The sequence below is a fragment of the Gallus gallus genome, chromosome 1, assembly GCF_016699485.2.
Source record: "Gallus gallus isolate bGalGal1 chromosome 1, bGalGal1.mat.broiler.GRCg7b, whole genome shotgun sequence".
NCBI classification, from domain to species: domain Eukaryota; kingdom Metazoa; phylum Chordata; class Aves; order Galliformes; family Phasianidae; genus Gallus; species Gallus gallus.
In genome coordinates this window covers 122,166,012-122,182,237 of record NC_052532.1, presented here as the reverse complement: position 1 = coordinate 122,182,237, position 16,226 = coordinate 122,166,012, and the positions used below count along the sequence as shown (strand labels likewise).

Genomic DNA, 16,226 nt, shown 5'->3' with positions numbered 1-16,226 from the left:
GGCACTTGAAGCAGTCATCCAGTGCCCGGCTTTAAATGCCTTACTCAGAGAGAATATACATAACATTGTAGTGCTTTCTCCAACGGTTCAGTCCACCTTACACGGCTGGGCTCTAATTTTATTTTAAAGAAATCTATTTTTCCCTATATAAATTAAAACAAGTCATCAAAACAAGTCATCATTTTCCTTTCCACATGCTGTGTCAACATTTCCATCTCTGTTGCAGTTGTTTCATTTCCTCTCTTCCCTCTGTTCAAACTGCAGTAAAGAATCAGAGAATTCAGCAAAGGAGAAAAATGATTTTGTCATCAAGACCACCACTTGCAGTTCAGGATTGCTGCTTACAATATTTTGTCTCAAACCAGATTTCAGTGGTCCAGAAAATAATACTGTCCTTATACTTGATTTAGTTAAAACACTGTTATTCAGGCCTCACGCTGATGAAAAGAATTTCAGTGCAAAGGACATACTTTCATACCGTGGTAAGATAAGAGAATAAAACCATCTTTTCCTTCAGAAAATTGCTGAACAGTTAGTACTAGTGTGGCTGCTCTCCCCTTAGGGAGATTAACACACTACAACAGGAACAAATAAATAAATCACACATGCCAGTCAGGCAGACGTGGGAAAAAATGATTCTTCTTTACTGAAATTATTGGACTTAGTGACCTTGTGTCTACCAGCATTTGGGCAGGAGCCAGTCCCAAAGGGACAAACATAGAAAGGCTGTACTTGAAGTGGCTTTTGGTTTTTGCTTAATTTCTTTTTGTTTGGCAGAGTTTTAATATAACAGAGAGAAAAAGAAAAAACAAAAACAAAAAACAAAAGCACTTGAATAACTGATGTATTTATTTTCTTATATACAATTAAATATGGCACATCTGACAGTAGTTGTACAATAACTTCAAAATGATAATTAAAGCTGGACAGTAGATCAAATAACTCAGTGCTGACCCTATTAGAAGCCAAATCCTGCACACTGAATTTCTGAAGGAAGTTTTACCCTAGAGTTGCATTAGCTAAGGATTCAGAGGCTAAGGTTATCTAGTCTCAATTTCTGAAAGGCTGGCTGTTGACTGTGACTCTGTTACCAATATACCAGCTTCATCTTCCATAGCATGACATTGAACTGGCTCTTTCTGCTCTTTCTTCCACATAGACAGAATTTCATCAGTTGTTTTTGCCTCTTAGAGAACAATTATCAATGCCCCAGAGGACTGACTTGCAGTTAGTGATTACTCTAATAAATAAATGCAGACCGGATTCATTCTTCTGCTGTTAATGTGGAAGACATTCGTTTTTACTACTGTTTGGAAGTCAGTGACAGCTACTTTGCAAAGCAGTGGATTTCTGGAGAACTGGAGAAGCTGAGTCAAGGATTTTCTTTGCTTTGTGACCCATGAGAATTTCTCTTCTCCTTTGGACATCGACAATGCCTGGGACATGTTGGCTTTGCAGTTGGGCATGTTCTGGGTTGCGATGGACATTTGTCCTCACAGCTGTTTGATAAAGGAGAAAAAAAGCATAAAAGAGGTAAGGATTTTAATACGATAATTCTTCACTGTCATATTCCTCAATTTTTTCATAATTGGACACCGCAGTGTTCTCACATAGAATACACTTGGGACAGTGCTGACACCCTATGATACAGGGAGAAGATAGTGCTGTCCTCAAGTTTTATGAAGTACCTTTGTTCTCCAGGACTAACAGGCATACAAATCTGGCATAGAATTACTGTGTACAGATTACGGTCAATTCTAGAATCTAAATTTATATAAACAAATGATGGCATTGATATCCTCCTGTATCCCAAAGTCATAAATGACCAAGTCTTTGACGATGTTTCAACTCTACCGATTCTTTTAGCTATTTTATAGTTGTTAACAACTATTTTATGCCTGTCTTTATTTTCAGAGCTCAATCTAAAGATGCAGATGTTACTCCTTCCACAGCTTCCTCTCCATGAATGAATCTAAGAGGTCTGTGAGAAGGGACTGTATGGGTGACCATTCAGCAAACTGCAGTTCTGCTTTCTTAACCAGTGAAACTCAACTCTTGAGTTTCTATATATAAGCTTTCAGACTGCATAGAATAATAGAATCATAGGATGTCCTGGGTTGAAAAGGACCACAATGATCACTGAGTTTCAACCCCCCTGCTATGTGCAGGGTCGCCAAACACCAGACCAGGCTGCCCAGAGCCACATCCAGCTTGGCCTTGAGTGCCTCCAGGATGGGGCATCCACGCATGCATGCTTGCATGCTCTTGGATCTGTACATGTGACAAGGGTTCTATGAGAAAAAAAAAATATGTTTTGCCAAAGAATCCTCAAAACTGGTTACTCAAAAGGATTAGGGAAATACATGGAATGTAACAGTCCCAGAACAGTTTTCCTGCTTCCCTGTGCTATCAACTGACTGGCTTTGTATATGTACAAAATTTCATTAGCATATTTCATTAGTATATCATTTGAGGACAAACATAGTGAATAATGAGCTACATGGTGTGGGTGTTAATTTAGGGTACCTTTGCTCCTAGGAGTCCGTGAGACTGCATTGGGCTGTCACAAAGAACACAGAGTGGATTTGGACTCCCTAGAAATGCAAGACTCAGTATCTCACTGAAAATCACCTTGGTAACACAGTAATTTTGAGTGTAGCACAGTTATGCAGTCATTCCCTTAAAATTAGGGGAAAAATAATAAATAGAGGTAGTTGAATAGCATCCTTGTTCATATTTCTGAGAACATATTAATTAAATATACCTTATATGCCTTCTGTCTTCTATCTCTATTGTTGTTATTATATTCATAATTGCAGCAAGTGATGGCAATCCTACCTAATTCAGCACTTGCACCTCCAGCATCTATGCAGGCTAATTCAGACCTTGCAGTATAGCCACTGAGTGACAAGGAGCACTTACCTACAGGTTTCGGCATGAAATATCTTGTGTTTCTGAGCACAGCTTTCCTGGTTCTCCCTGCACAAATAGCAGCTGCAGTTCTCTTTACTTTGAAAGAAGTCTGTGGGACACTTCTGCCTGCAGATGCATTCACAATTTTCTTCATCAAATTCCATATATTGTCCACACATAGCCAGCTCAGCAAGAGGAGGGAGCCCTGCAATAGCAAGTACAACTTTTAGCAATAAGCTTTCAATGGTTAAATTGTGCTCTGGAAGAGGCTGGCTCTTTCACTACAGTCAAAAGGGCTCATGTACTCTGATTTATTTTGGTCTTCTATTATAACTTACAGTGCAGAGAAGGACTTTTCAACTTTTCAACTTTTTCAGGACAGGAGTGGGCTGATTTTTTCACTAATACTGTTATTTCTTATTGGTTGGACCCTGCGATGAAGTACTTTATTTTGGGGATGCATATTAGAAGTGCCAAATGTTACATTTTGGAACACATGAATCCTTACAAGAAAGCAGATTTCAAGAAGAAAAATCCCGGGATTTAGCATGTACCCCTCACAAAGCTGCACATCCACACAAACGAGCATCCTCACTATTCAATATACTTCACTATCCCCACACTTTTTTGCAGAGTTTTTGCAGAAGTAATACTATGTCTAGCAAGATGTAATCCAGTCTCGTACTTCAATAAGCAACATATGTACACTTGTCAGTTAAAGGAAGGAGAAAATACTTTGTTTCAGAAACAAACCCCAGCCAAGCAAATACGCTGTCTAATACCTCATCTGTCTTCCTTCAAAATACACATCTGGACTATAATATTAGGTTAATCTTAGTAAAAAGGGAATATATTTTCTGAAAGCCACATTAAAATGCTGGCAGCACATCCCTGGTTAAAGGTCATGGCTTATAATGTGTCAGTAGAAAGATAATTTCCTGTAATTTTACAATTAACTATTGGATTTAACCTATGGAATGTGGAATGTAACCTGTGTCCATGACCTCTGCAACCTGAGCTCTGATCTTAGTGACCAGAACGGGCCTGTACACTACTTGAAAGAAACCTTCATTATTATTTGCTTAATGCTGGAAAACTAATATCCAAAAAATTAAAAAGAAAGAAGAGGGAAAGGAATCTGCCACAAATTCTTGGAAAACAAACCACTTCCTTGGGGTGATAAAGCTTGGCATTTACGAGTGTTTCAGCCTTGCTTCATTTCAACATCAAAGGCAGATTTTAAGTTATTTTGTCCCAGCCACAGCCAAACCCATTCTGCTTCACAGGATGATATTTTATCTGAGGAAATATTGAGTTTATGTCAACAAAAGCTGTAATTTAACAAGCCACAGATTTTAATCTCCAAGTTGACCTTACAAAAGGCTAAGAGCAAAGAGGACTCTGGCTATTCAGTGTTCTTTGGACATACTCTGATATATGGTGTACTAATTCTTTCTTGAGTGGAAAGCCTAACTTGAGCTTAACTACTTTACTTGATGGCCAAATGATCTGATTCAGAATGAGAACCAATCCTACAGGGAAAAAAAAAAAAAGCAACATGAAACTATCTATTAGCCTCAGGACATCTTAATTAACAGAGCACTCCATGAAATTATTAGATTCTATTTTAGCTTGCTTGCCAGCTTGTTTTCACGGTTGCCTTGGTTTATTGTTTTGTTTGCTGAATGTAGTTTAAACCAGACGGGCAAGGCTTCCTTCTGTGTCCATTTGCTCTACTGCTGTCATAGTTTTATTTTGACCAGTACAATTTCCTAAGAAAATCATGTGTTGTTTCTTTTTGTTTGTTTGTTTGATTGATTGTTTTTAATCTTATACAGACCATGGGGAAATTTTAACTTTATTCCTAAACCTTACTGCCAGTAGGTGTCTTTAGACTTACACAGTTCCCTCATGGAATATTTCCTGCAAATTTATTTGACAGTTAAGTTTTCCAGGAAAAGCAGAGAGAGAAAAGAAGTACTGAACACTTGTATTAATTTTACCCTCTTCCATTTCCTTCCACGTACTTGAAAGGGTATACGTGCATACTCCTGAGCATGTATAGTATATTAGTTTGAAAGCATCCTAAACACTTTAATATAGCATAAAAGATAATCAAATAATTTAAGAGGTCATATAACCTTTTGCAGTGACTATAGCTAATAGGAGGAATTGCTTTTACCCATCTTACTCCTGATATATCTGTTCTTGAGAATGTCCCATAATGAAAATTCAAGACTTTCCCCACAATATATTCCAGGGATAAATCTTTCTACAGTTAAAAGGTTTTTCATAATGTCCATTATACAATTTAAGGTTAATATAAGATTAAAAAAAAAATTCAAGAATGCCTACTTCACTACATGTTTTTAGTACATTCCTGTTTCTTATTCAGGTTGCTACTAGAGGTGAATTAAAATGTCCAAGGAAAAAATATGAGATGGGGATAAACATACCAATGTTTATTTTCAGGTGAGTTTCTACTCTGTAAGCAAGGTCTGTCTAAGGACATAGAATCAAAACTGCAGCTCTCACAACAAGAAGTGGAACAAAGCCTAAATGCGACACAAACATCCTGCAGATAATGAGGAGAAGTGTCCATTGTTAATTTAATTTTACCTTCCCGTCTGTTTGAGTGCTGTACATCTGCAACACATTCACATTTGTCACTATCCCAGACCCATCCATTATGGCAAAGTTTGTTCGTAAAGGGACAACTAGAAGGAAAAAAAAAAAAACAAAAAACAACAACAAACAGATGGAAATTAAAAAAGCAAATATAAAGAGCAGCAGCATAGTTATTTGGCAGAATGAATCTACTGGTGTTCTGTCACTTGTACTACATGAAGCTGTGGTATCTGTGTGCATTATTGCTACAAATAGAAAACTTGACATTGGATGATGGGGCTGGATCTCAGCTAATAGTAGTAGTAGATAGAGCATGTATTTCAGACTACGTGCCTAGGAAGGAAATGGCTACAGTTTTACTGCTCCACTTTTTTTTATTTTTTTATTTTTCCAGCTCTGCTCCACCCAGGATAGTCTTAGTCTTAGTATTCACGCCATCCATCTGTATGCTTACATATAAGGCTAGACAGAGACATCGGAGTTAACATTAAATAACCCTTTAGATGTGTTTCTAGTGTGTTTGTTCAGTTAATTTAGTTAATTTCCATCAGGATTACAGTTGTGCTATACCATACTCTGGAGTGAGATGTGAAATCACTTTTCTCCAAGCACTGAACCTGTCAGATGCAAACCAAGACTGGATGAGAATTGCAAAGCCATACTTTGCGTCACTTCTGACCAAGGGTGCCATGAAGTAGAGTGGAGTTCTTTATGTTGACTTCAGCACTCTTTGTATGCCCTGGGTGGTTAATGTGTGAACAGAGTTACTTGTGTCAAGTTCTATGCACATATACCCAAGTAGCTCCAGTGGACTGTAGTGATAATATCTGCACTTTGAGTCCCTCTCAAGCATCTTCATATCTTAATGACTGCAGATCCTGCTGTACTAGCCTGCTCCTTTTTGGATTACAGTTTCCATTCAGTATTATTTACAAGGTTAAACCAAAGCTTTATAATCCTGAGTGATAATCAAGAAGATTGGAAAAAAAATTGGGATAACAGAAAGTGAAGGCACTTCTACAGTGACCAAATCAGAGCAAAGCAATTTTCTTACTTCATAGGTAGCAAATTTTAAATGAATTAACTTACCCATCTTCTTCTGGGTACTGAACCGATCTTCGTATGATGGTGTACTGGTGACGCTGGGTATTTGACAAACACTTACAACCGGTGTGATTGGCAATTTTGATTGGCACAGGCTCTGGAACACTTGTCAAAGGAACCGAGATCTCAAAGAGCTAGGTGGGTGAAATAACCATTTTTTTTTTTCAGTTTCCATTTTACAGTTAATATGTGAAGTCTTAAATAAAAACTTTTTATCCTTTGCCACCGTTTGCCTCACCATTGCTCTTTTCTATCGATAGTTACCACAGGTATAAATAAGCAGGTGGCCAAGTGAGGGATGGACTCTGTCCACCAAAGTAAAAGCTTGCCAAAATGATCACACTGGTGCTATATATACCGAACATTGTTCCAGATTCTTCATATGGACACTCAAATGCCTCTTGTGTATTGCTAGGGCGAGATGAAAAATATACGGACATTGCAAACTTTATTCTCAATTATATCATCAGCTGAATCTTAACCACTTATGGAGACATTAACTATCCTAGAGTACTCACACACTATATCTTTAGATCCCTACCTTGATCCCCAGGGCCTCCTCAGAGAAGGAAGAAACAGACTAAGTAAAGGACACTTTAACTAGGTTCCTACAGGGAATTATCCTGGAAACATCTCTCTTTATTGGAGAGCCTGAAGAATCAAGAAGCCTAACTTCAGTGCATGCAAATTAACATGATCTCAGAGTGAAAGCCCTGGTTCCTTGTGCAGCAAAGAATAGGAGGTGTTGAAATTAAATACAACCCCTCTGCCCTGGTAGGCCAACTTCTTTCAAGTGGAAAGTAAGGCACAGGGTACTCCTCTGCATGCCAGCTTAGTGCTGCATCCATATTCATCATCTAGAAAATATTCCTAGATCTTACTGTTTAGATTTTTAAATTTAAGTGTCATGGTGTCTAACTTCAGGAATATCCTTCAGTGGATATTTTACACAAGGAAAAAAAGTACTCTCACTATACAGAAGTAATTCTGTTGGTTTTAGAGAAGTAATTCTGAACTGATGGTAGTGTATCCAGGAGTGGAATTTAGGTGAGAGCTTTTGTGGGAATGGTTATTTTGAAGAGCGATAAAGAAATGCAGAATTGCAGCTTTTCAACAAACTTAGGAACTGCTGCTCAAAAACCAAGTAAGTAAATAAATACTTTTTAAGCTAGCTCCCTTAGCTGATCAGATGTCTTCTGTGTGTGGCCAGCAGCCCGTAAGAACTTTCTCTTTCTGGTATGGAATGAAAACAATTAATGAACATCAACACAAGCAGGATAGGCCCTGATTTATTTTAATCTAACTATATTCCAGTGCAACCAGACACAAAGAAATTACATTCCAAAAAAGCTGAAAAAATATGTAAGTGAATCAGGCCTGCTGCCTTAAAATGTTTCCCCATAAGGACCTAAATCTTCTTTCTAAAAAAGCTGCCCCAATCTTGGCTTTGACTTAAAGAAAACCCTTTTTGATAAGTAGCATTTAATATATTATTCCAAGGGCAAAAGGTTTTAAATGTAGGGATGCCCAAGATGAAGATAAATCTAGGAAGACCAGTCCCCTGGTCTTCATATAGTTTCAAATGTAGAGCTTAGAACTGTGCTCAGTCACCAACTGGAGCAACATATCTCTGTACATAGATGCTAGAAGTAGTCTACTGAAAGATACTCTCTGGATACTCTTTATGCCCACATTTTGGCAGCGGTCATTAAAACTCAGACATTTATTGCTACTGATTTAAGCCTTTCTTCTCCATAGTGACCTGTGATTTGTGATATTCAGATCCCAAGGCATTCATATGGAGAGCATCTGGCCTCTTCTGCTGAAAATGCCTCTTTTTTTTAGGCTTGCAAATCCAAAACTACCAGCCAGCCTTGTGGAATTGATGTCAGTTTTAAAAACACAGCTCTCAGACTCATGGCCCCACACAACAAAATTTCCCAATCTCTCCTAATCCTTTGGATTTTCACAAGCCAATGTTCTCAAGGATCCCAGATCCAAGTAACAATATGTTAAACAAGGATTAAACCCCTTAATGTCACATGAGCCTGCAATCACTTTCTCAGGGCCTGATTTTCCATTTCTCCGCATACGCAGACATTTTTAATAATGCAGCATGAGTGTGAAATGTTATTGCACATGCCTCCATTCACTCCACGTGGATAAAAAATTAATTCTCTTGTTTGTTATGGTAGTGCAGACAGATCTTTCATAACAGGATTTCAGAAACCAAACATCCTCCTTCCCCTCCTTTTTTTTTTTTTTTTTTTTTTTTTTGGTTTGTTTTTTGAGAGCCAGGTCAGAAAGAGAGCAGATAAACAGCTTTATTTACCGTTTTTGACACATAAGTTGTACTCGTGTTCATGCAGCTCAGACTCTCCTCATTGCAGCAGCCTCCACATCTGAACACATTCACACAGGGTGGCTTGAAGAACTTGTTGGTTGTCGTACCCAGCTCTTTGGCAACTTCCACACAGGTTTCTCTTGGCACACATTGAGTCTTCTGCCATTCTTCATCTATGACTAGAAAGAGCACCACTTTTAGTGAGCAATTGTGGCAAAGTAAACCTCTGATTAGTGGGGTATTATATAAATAAAAATGAAGTGCTGACAGGCCATCTGAACTTACTTGGATCAATTTAAGAACCAGAGAGAGGCAGAGTACAAAATTATCCCAGTAACTTACGCCAGCTGCCCTGGCAAAGAGGTTGCTACATTTATCTGCCTTCAGTTTTCAACAGGGGTGACCAAAATGTCCCTTAATGTCTATGGGCTAAGTAGGGCTGATTGGTAGTCAATGGATCTATGTCTAGGTGGCAGCTAGTCAGGAGTGGTATCCCCCAGGGGTCAGTCTTAGAACCGGTGCTCTTCAACGTCTTTATAAATGACATAGACAGTGGGATTGAGCATACACTCAGCAGGTTGGCTGGTGGCACCAGGCTGAGCAGTGCAGTTGACACAGTAGAAGGAAGGGATGTCATCCTGAGGGACCTGGGCTGAGGGACCCGCTGAGAAGTGGGTCCACGTGAACCTAATGAGGCTCAGCAAGACCAAATGTAAGGTGCTACATTTGGGTTGCAGCAATCCCACATATTTATACAGGCTGGGTGAAGAACACTTTGAGAGCAGCCCTGTGGAGAAGGACTTGTGGGTTCTGGTGGATGAAAAGCTGAAAATGAGCCAGCTATGACCAGCTTCCTGGGCTGCATCAAAAGAGAGGTGGTCAGCAAGGACAGGGGACAGGGGGGTCATTGCCTTCCTCTGCTCTGCCCTTGTAAGGTCCCTTCTGGAGTACTGCATCCAGGTCTGGGGCCCCCAACACAAGAAAGATGGAAAGCTGTTGGAGAGGGTCCAGATGGCTGGAGCACCTCTCCTGTGGAGATAGGCTGAAGGAGTTGGGCTTGTTTAGCTTGGAAAAGAGAAAGCTCTGGGGAGAACTCACTGCAGTCTTCCAGTACTTGAGGGAATCATAGCATCATAAAATCATAGAATCGCTAAGGTTGGAAAAGACCCACAGGATCATCCAGTACAACCATTTGCCCATCACCAATGGTTCTCATTAGACCATGTCCCTCAACACAACATCCAAAACAGGATGGACCCCAACTTTTTACACAATCTTATAGTGAAATGACAGGGGGGAATAGTTTTAAACTTGAACATGGAGATTTAGGGTTAATGTTAGGAAGAAATTATTTTCTCAGAGGGTGGTGAGACACTGGCTGTCCAGAGAGGCTATGGATGCCCCATCCCTGGATGCCTTGGATGGGGCCCTGGGCAGCCTGATCTGGTAAGTGGCAGCCCTGCCCGTGGCTGAAAATTGAAATTGGGTGGGCTTTAAGGTCCCTTCCAACCTAAGCCATTCTATGATTCTGTGATCCCTGCTAGCAGAGGATTAGGTCCCAGTGCCCACCCACCAGCATAGGCAGTCCCCAGCTCCTTCTCCTATCCTGCAGGACCATCTCAAGTTGCAGTCCCAGCATCTCACCACCCTTACCCCTCAGTAGGCATGCAGAGCCCAGGCCTGACTGGAAAAGCACATAAATGATTAACAGACTCTGGTTCAGAGAGTATTAGTGCTCCCACTGGATGACAGCCAGCCAGCGCTGTCTCTGAGCTGATGAGTGAAATCCAAGACAAACACTCTCACAACTAAGTACCCTCGGGGTATTCAAGTTGGAATAACAGGAATACGAATTCAAGTGTATTTTATCTATTGAAAACACTGTGGCATCTCTCAAATACTGAATTGATGTAGGCTAGTAATTTATTTCAGGCACATCTATCAAATACTGACTGTGAGAAGGAATAATGCATTCACTGGCTGAAGCAATGAGAGAAAAAATTAACATTAACATAACACCATCTCAGTGCTTCTTAGAGGTGGCCGTGTTTTTTTTGTTTTTTTTTTTCACTTTTGTTTTCCAAATTCCTATTATGGAATAAGTTGATAGTCAATAGTGCTTACGCTTTAAGTCTGCCTTAAAATTAAGGAATTTTTTTTCCTGTCTGCCTCCTTTCATCATGTTTATGAAGGACAAGGAGCAACTTCTGTCAAGAAAATTGCTTTCACTTCCATTGCAGTCCATCTTCCTGCTATTATGCCAGCTGTGTGTGCATTTACAGAGAAGTTCTAAAAAAAAAAAAAAAAAAATCTGAAAGACTTTTAATCTAAATGCTATACTTTTCTGCAGATGAGCCTTTATTTCTCCCTTTCCTGGCTGACTTTCCTTTTATTACTTTTAATTTTTTCTTCAACTGACTGTGTACATTTAAATCAGTACGTTTATTCTTGCAAAGTCTTTCCCCAGGGTTGATTCATGCCACTTTCCAGTCACGCAAAAAAGTACAAGAAATAAGAGTTTGGGATCTGGATTCTGATTTTACTTCCTACAGCATAAATTAAGAGCAGAATCACTAAAATCGATAGAATTCTCTAGAGTAATTGAGTCAATCAAAACAGCAATCTAATCCTAAGCCTTAAAATAGAAAATAAAGTGTTTGCCAAACTTATTACAGTACATGCATGTAATCACTTCAGATGTCACTTCAGTGAGTGTAAGCAGTGACCTTTCCATCCGTACATATCCTCCCCTTATTAACTACTTTTTAACAGAAGGGATGTTCCAGGAAGATCTGATCAAAGAACTAGATGTCACATTTCGTTGTGAAACACTGTGATCACTCTGATCTTTTCTGCTGCAAAATGTGGATGCAATGAGATGCACTCAAAGCCAGAAAATGCTGCTCTTGTAGATGAGCTGAGCTGCTTTGTGGAGGCTGTGATGGCATGGGGTGAGATGAGCTTGCAGTGAGTTCATCACTGAAGCTTTAGAAAGGAGGAACGAAGTCCTAAATTCACAGAACCACAGAATTGTGGAGGTTGGGAGGGACCTCTGGAGATCAACCAGTCCACCTCCTCTCTCTGGGTAGCCTGTTCCAGTGCTGTCACCCTCAAAGTAAAGAAGTTTTTCCTCATGCTCATATGAAACTTCCTATGTTTCAGTTTGTGCCCATTGCCCCTTGTCCTGTCACTGGGCACCACTGAAAAGAGCCTGGCCTCATCCATTTGACTCCCACCCTCTGTATATTTATATGCATTGACAAGATCCCCCCTCAGCCTTCTCTTTACCAGGCTGAAAAGCCCTGGGTCTTTAAGGATTCCTCATACAAAAGGTGTTCCAGGCCCCCCCCTGTTGGGCTCTCTCCAGAATTTCCCTTTTTTGAACTGAGGAGCCCAGAAATGGACACAGCACTCCAGATGTAGCCTCACCAGGGGAAAGTAGAGGGGGAGGATCACCTCCCTTGACCTGCTGGCGATGTCTTTTTAATGCACCCCAGAATTGGCTTTCTTGGCCATGAGAGCACACTACTGGTTCATGGTCACCTTGTAGTCTAACAGGACACCCAGATCTTTCTCTGCGGAGCTCCTTTCTAGCATGTCAGCCCCTAACCTGTACTAATGTGTGTGGTTATTCCTCCCCAAGTGTAGGGCTCTGCACTTCCCATGTTCAACTGCATAAGGCTCCTCTCTGCCCAACTCTCCAGCCAGTCCAGGTCTCGCTGAATGACAGCACAGCCTTCTGATATGTCATATGTCAGCTATTACTTCCAGCTTCGTATAATCAGCAAATTTACCCCTTCATCCGGGTCACTGATGAAGATGTTGAGCAAGACTGGACCCAGTACCAATCCCTGGGGAACACTGCTGGCTACAGACCTCCAACCAGACTGTGTTGCTGATCACAACCCAATGAGCTCTGCCAGTCAGCCAGTTTTCAATCCACCTGACTGTCCACTCATCTATCCCACACGCTTTCTAAGGCTACCTACCAGGATGTTATGAGAGGCAGTGTAAAAAGCCTTGCTGAAGTTAAGGTAGACCAAATCCACTGCTCTCTGCTCATCTACCCAACCAGTCATGACATCATAGGCTACCTGACTGATTTCCCCTCGGTGAACCCATGTTAACTACTACTAATAATCTTTTTTTTTCTGCTTGCTTGGAGATGATATCCAGAATAAGCTTTTCCATTGCCTTCCCAGGGACAGAGGTGATCTGACTGTAGTTTCCCTGCTTCTCCTTCTTGCCCTTTTTGAAGACTGCAGTGACATTGGCTTTCCTCCAGTTCTCTCCCATTCTCTATGACCTTTCAAGGATGGTAGAGAGTGGCTTGGCAATCACTTCTGCCAGCTCCCTCAGCACTCATGAGTGCATTCCATTGAGGCCCATGGATTTGTGTGCATCGAGGTTGTCTAAATGACCTTTGAGCAGATCCTCCTTGACCAAGAGGAAGTCTTCCATTCCCTAGACTCTCTCTAATCTCCCGGGTCTGGGATTTCCGAGGAGCAGTCTTAATAGTAAAGACCGAAACAAAAAAAGGTGTTCAGTAACTCGACCTTCTCAGTGTCCTCCATTACCAGGGCCCCTACCTCATTCAGTAGCAGGTCCATATTTTCCCTAGTTTCCTTTTTGCTACTGACATACTTAAGGAAGTCTCTGTTGTTGCCCTTGACCTCTCTCACCTGGTTGGAGTCCGGGGTGCTGTGGGAGATGGTCTAATAGTGAAGCAGTGAATAGCCTAGACCCAGACTTCTCATCATAACACTTTACTAAAACAAAACAGATGCCCTTGGCAAAAGGGTCAGTGCTTACTGACTGGAAAGAGCGTGGGAAAGAAATATATGTTTATAGGTTTGTTTCTGTTTCTTTTTTCTTTTTTTTTTTTTTTTAATGGAACTTTAGTACCTTGAATGTATTAAGATATTAGAACAAAGACGTTTCTGTCCTGGAATAATTCCACTTTGGATGGAGGAATGGAGAAGATGACCCAATAGGCTGACATCTCTGTGTCTAAAGTTAGATACTTAAAAAGAAAGTAGGAAGTGACCTAACAGCTATGCCATGTCGTTACAAAAGAGTTATAGCTGTACACCCACAGGCATCTGCCATTACCTAAACAGTTATATTATTCTGCCATCGAAAAATGCCTATTACAACATCTTTTGTTTTTCCAATGTATTGACAAAAGATTTTTTTTTTTTCCCAGCAATACTGATGCTCACTAAATGAGCAACAGTGAATAGAGAAAAACTGCATTTGACCACTGGTACTACTTCTAACAACAGCTACATGGGTTCCTAATGTTTCTGTACAGACCTGTACAGGTGTTAAAATGAAAAGTGTGTCATTAATTATTTTATAATTGATATTATAATCAATAATTGTTCTTCCTTTGTATATTGGATGTTGTTTTCTTCTGTTGTGGTTTTTTGTTGTTGTTGTTGGGTTTTTTTCTGTATGTGTGTATTTTTTTTCAGTACAAAAGTTCTATGAGAAGCCATGCCTGTCATATGAAAGCCATTTTCAGTCTGGCATTCATCTCTGTATTTCTGTGCCATGCCTTAGAGAAGCAAATTAAGGCCTTTGCTTTGTCATAAATTAACTGAAATGTAGAAGCAATGGATATGAAAGTGATGCTAATAGTACACAAATGTAGCTGTGGTTATTGTAATAGAGATGTTGGAACAGAATCAGCAATATCTGATTTCCCCAAAGGAAAGTGATATGGTCATATCACTTCAGATTCAAAACTTAACAAAAAAATAGCTTCGTCACTACTTGGCTAGGCTACAGTGTAGCTTTGCTGTAGGATATCCACCTCCTTTATGGAAGCATAGCAATCGATCCTTTATTTTACATCAATGATCATATAATGGCCCTCATGTCTCTCACTTAGAGGGAACAGCATTCATTTTTGCTTCAAGAGAGGGAACAGATTGTGATTCTCTGTACTTAGGTGCCGACCAGCAGTTTCAAAGCTTACTTCTTCTGTCCAGAGAGATTTCCTCAAACAGAGCAAGAGTATTAGGACAATAGCTCCTTCCTGCAGTCCCCCACCCAGACACTAGTGCTGATGCAGTGCCTTAGATCAGAGTGCACCTCATAAAAAATGGAATTTCAATGCCTGTTGTAAAGCTCATTTGTTTCTGCCTGCAAGTAAATTCCTGGATCTGGCACAACACCGCTGGCAAGCCCCTCAGCCTGCCATTCCAGACCACTCTTTGCATGTTTACTTCCTGTCTGTCTTTGGACTGACAGATCCATACATAACAGAACTTTTCTTTGGACGGTATACAGTACAGTAAGCCTGATTTGGTCATAAAAAGGGAGATGTACTCAGGCTGTTGCCTGACATTTTTTCATACAATGTCATTTTCCATGAATATCCTGCTGTTTCCAGTGCAGGTGTCTTCTAGGAAACCCCTGGTACTTAACCCCTTACTGCGTAAGAAACAGCAGTCCTGAAGCTGCAGTTAGACTCAGATGCAATCCTGCACCTACCTTTCAGTGTATCGATATCATAGAAAGCAGCAGCAAATCTGGTGGAGCGATGTGATGCAGAGCGGGAGTCTAAATTGGCCAGGCTTTTGAGTTTTAGCCTGCATTTCCACAGCTTCCAGTCCTCAGCATGAGTTATTCGAAGGAGCTCTTCCAGGCTGGATGCTCTCCTGATCTGTTGCTCTGACCGCTCCAATGCTGATAGAGATGTCCTCTGGAAGGAAAGGAGGAAATCAAAAAGCCAGAACCTTTACAGAGCTTCTGGATGCTCTTACACAAGAGGCAGCACATTGCTGAGAGCAGCTAAGAACAGCTGGGACAACAGCTACCTGTTTTTGATGGTACCTGAAGTTAGACCAACTTGAGAGATTTGTGCCCATATAACTTGGGATACTCACTCCCCAGTCCCTTCTGTCCCAGCCACTGGAGCTGACTGACAAATGTGGGCCGCAATCCCTCTGTCCCTGCTCCCCAGGAAACCTGGCATCCATCATGTCATTTCTGCGCCTGTGCTGGCATGTCACAGCAGAACTGGATCACCTTCACAATCTGAGTGACTTCAGCTGGCGTGGACAACCCACTCAGCTTTGCAGAAAGTCACCTCAGGTGCCAAAACTGGTGTCTATCAGGAAACATCACTGCAAGAGAAGGTGATAGAGCCAGAAGCTGCCCTAAGTACAAGGGCCTATCCACCTGGTGGGCAAACACAACATTCAGTATACTGCAAAGTGCAAGGTAT

General features: G+C 40.7%; 1 protein-coding gene across 4 annotated transcripts in view; it reads right to left on the bottom strand.

The window, feature by feature from the left end:
* Nucleotides 1-831: 831 nt before the first annotated feature.
* VEGFD (vascular endothelial growth factor D) overlaps nt 832-16,226 on the bottom strand; it is a 31,734-nt gene continuing 16,339 nt past the window's right edge. For 2 of the 4 annotated variants that reach the window (NM_204568.3, XM_015273093.4), the window contains exons 2-7: nt 15,491-15,701; nt 8,978-9,168; nt 6,631-6,779; nt 5,533-5,630; nt 2,923-3,118; nt 832-1,499 (exon numbers count right to left, since the gene is read on the bottom strand). In NM_204568.3, the coding sequence (NP_989899.2) occupies nt 1,373-1,499; nt 2,923-3,118; nt 5,533-5,630; nt 6,631-6,779; nt 8,978-9,168; nt 15,491-15,701 (972 nt within the window). In that variant the 3' untranslated portion in view covers nt 832-1,372. Of the gene's footprint in view, nt 1,500-2,922; nt 3,119-5,532; nt 5,631-6,630; nt 6,780-8,977; nt 9,169-15,490; nt 15,702-15,816; nt 16,214-16,226 lie in introns of those variants that run through there. The other 2 variants (XM_040705704.2, XM_040705746.2) reach the window with 2 other exon arrangements.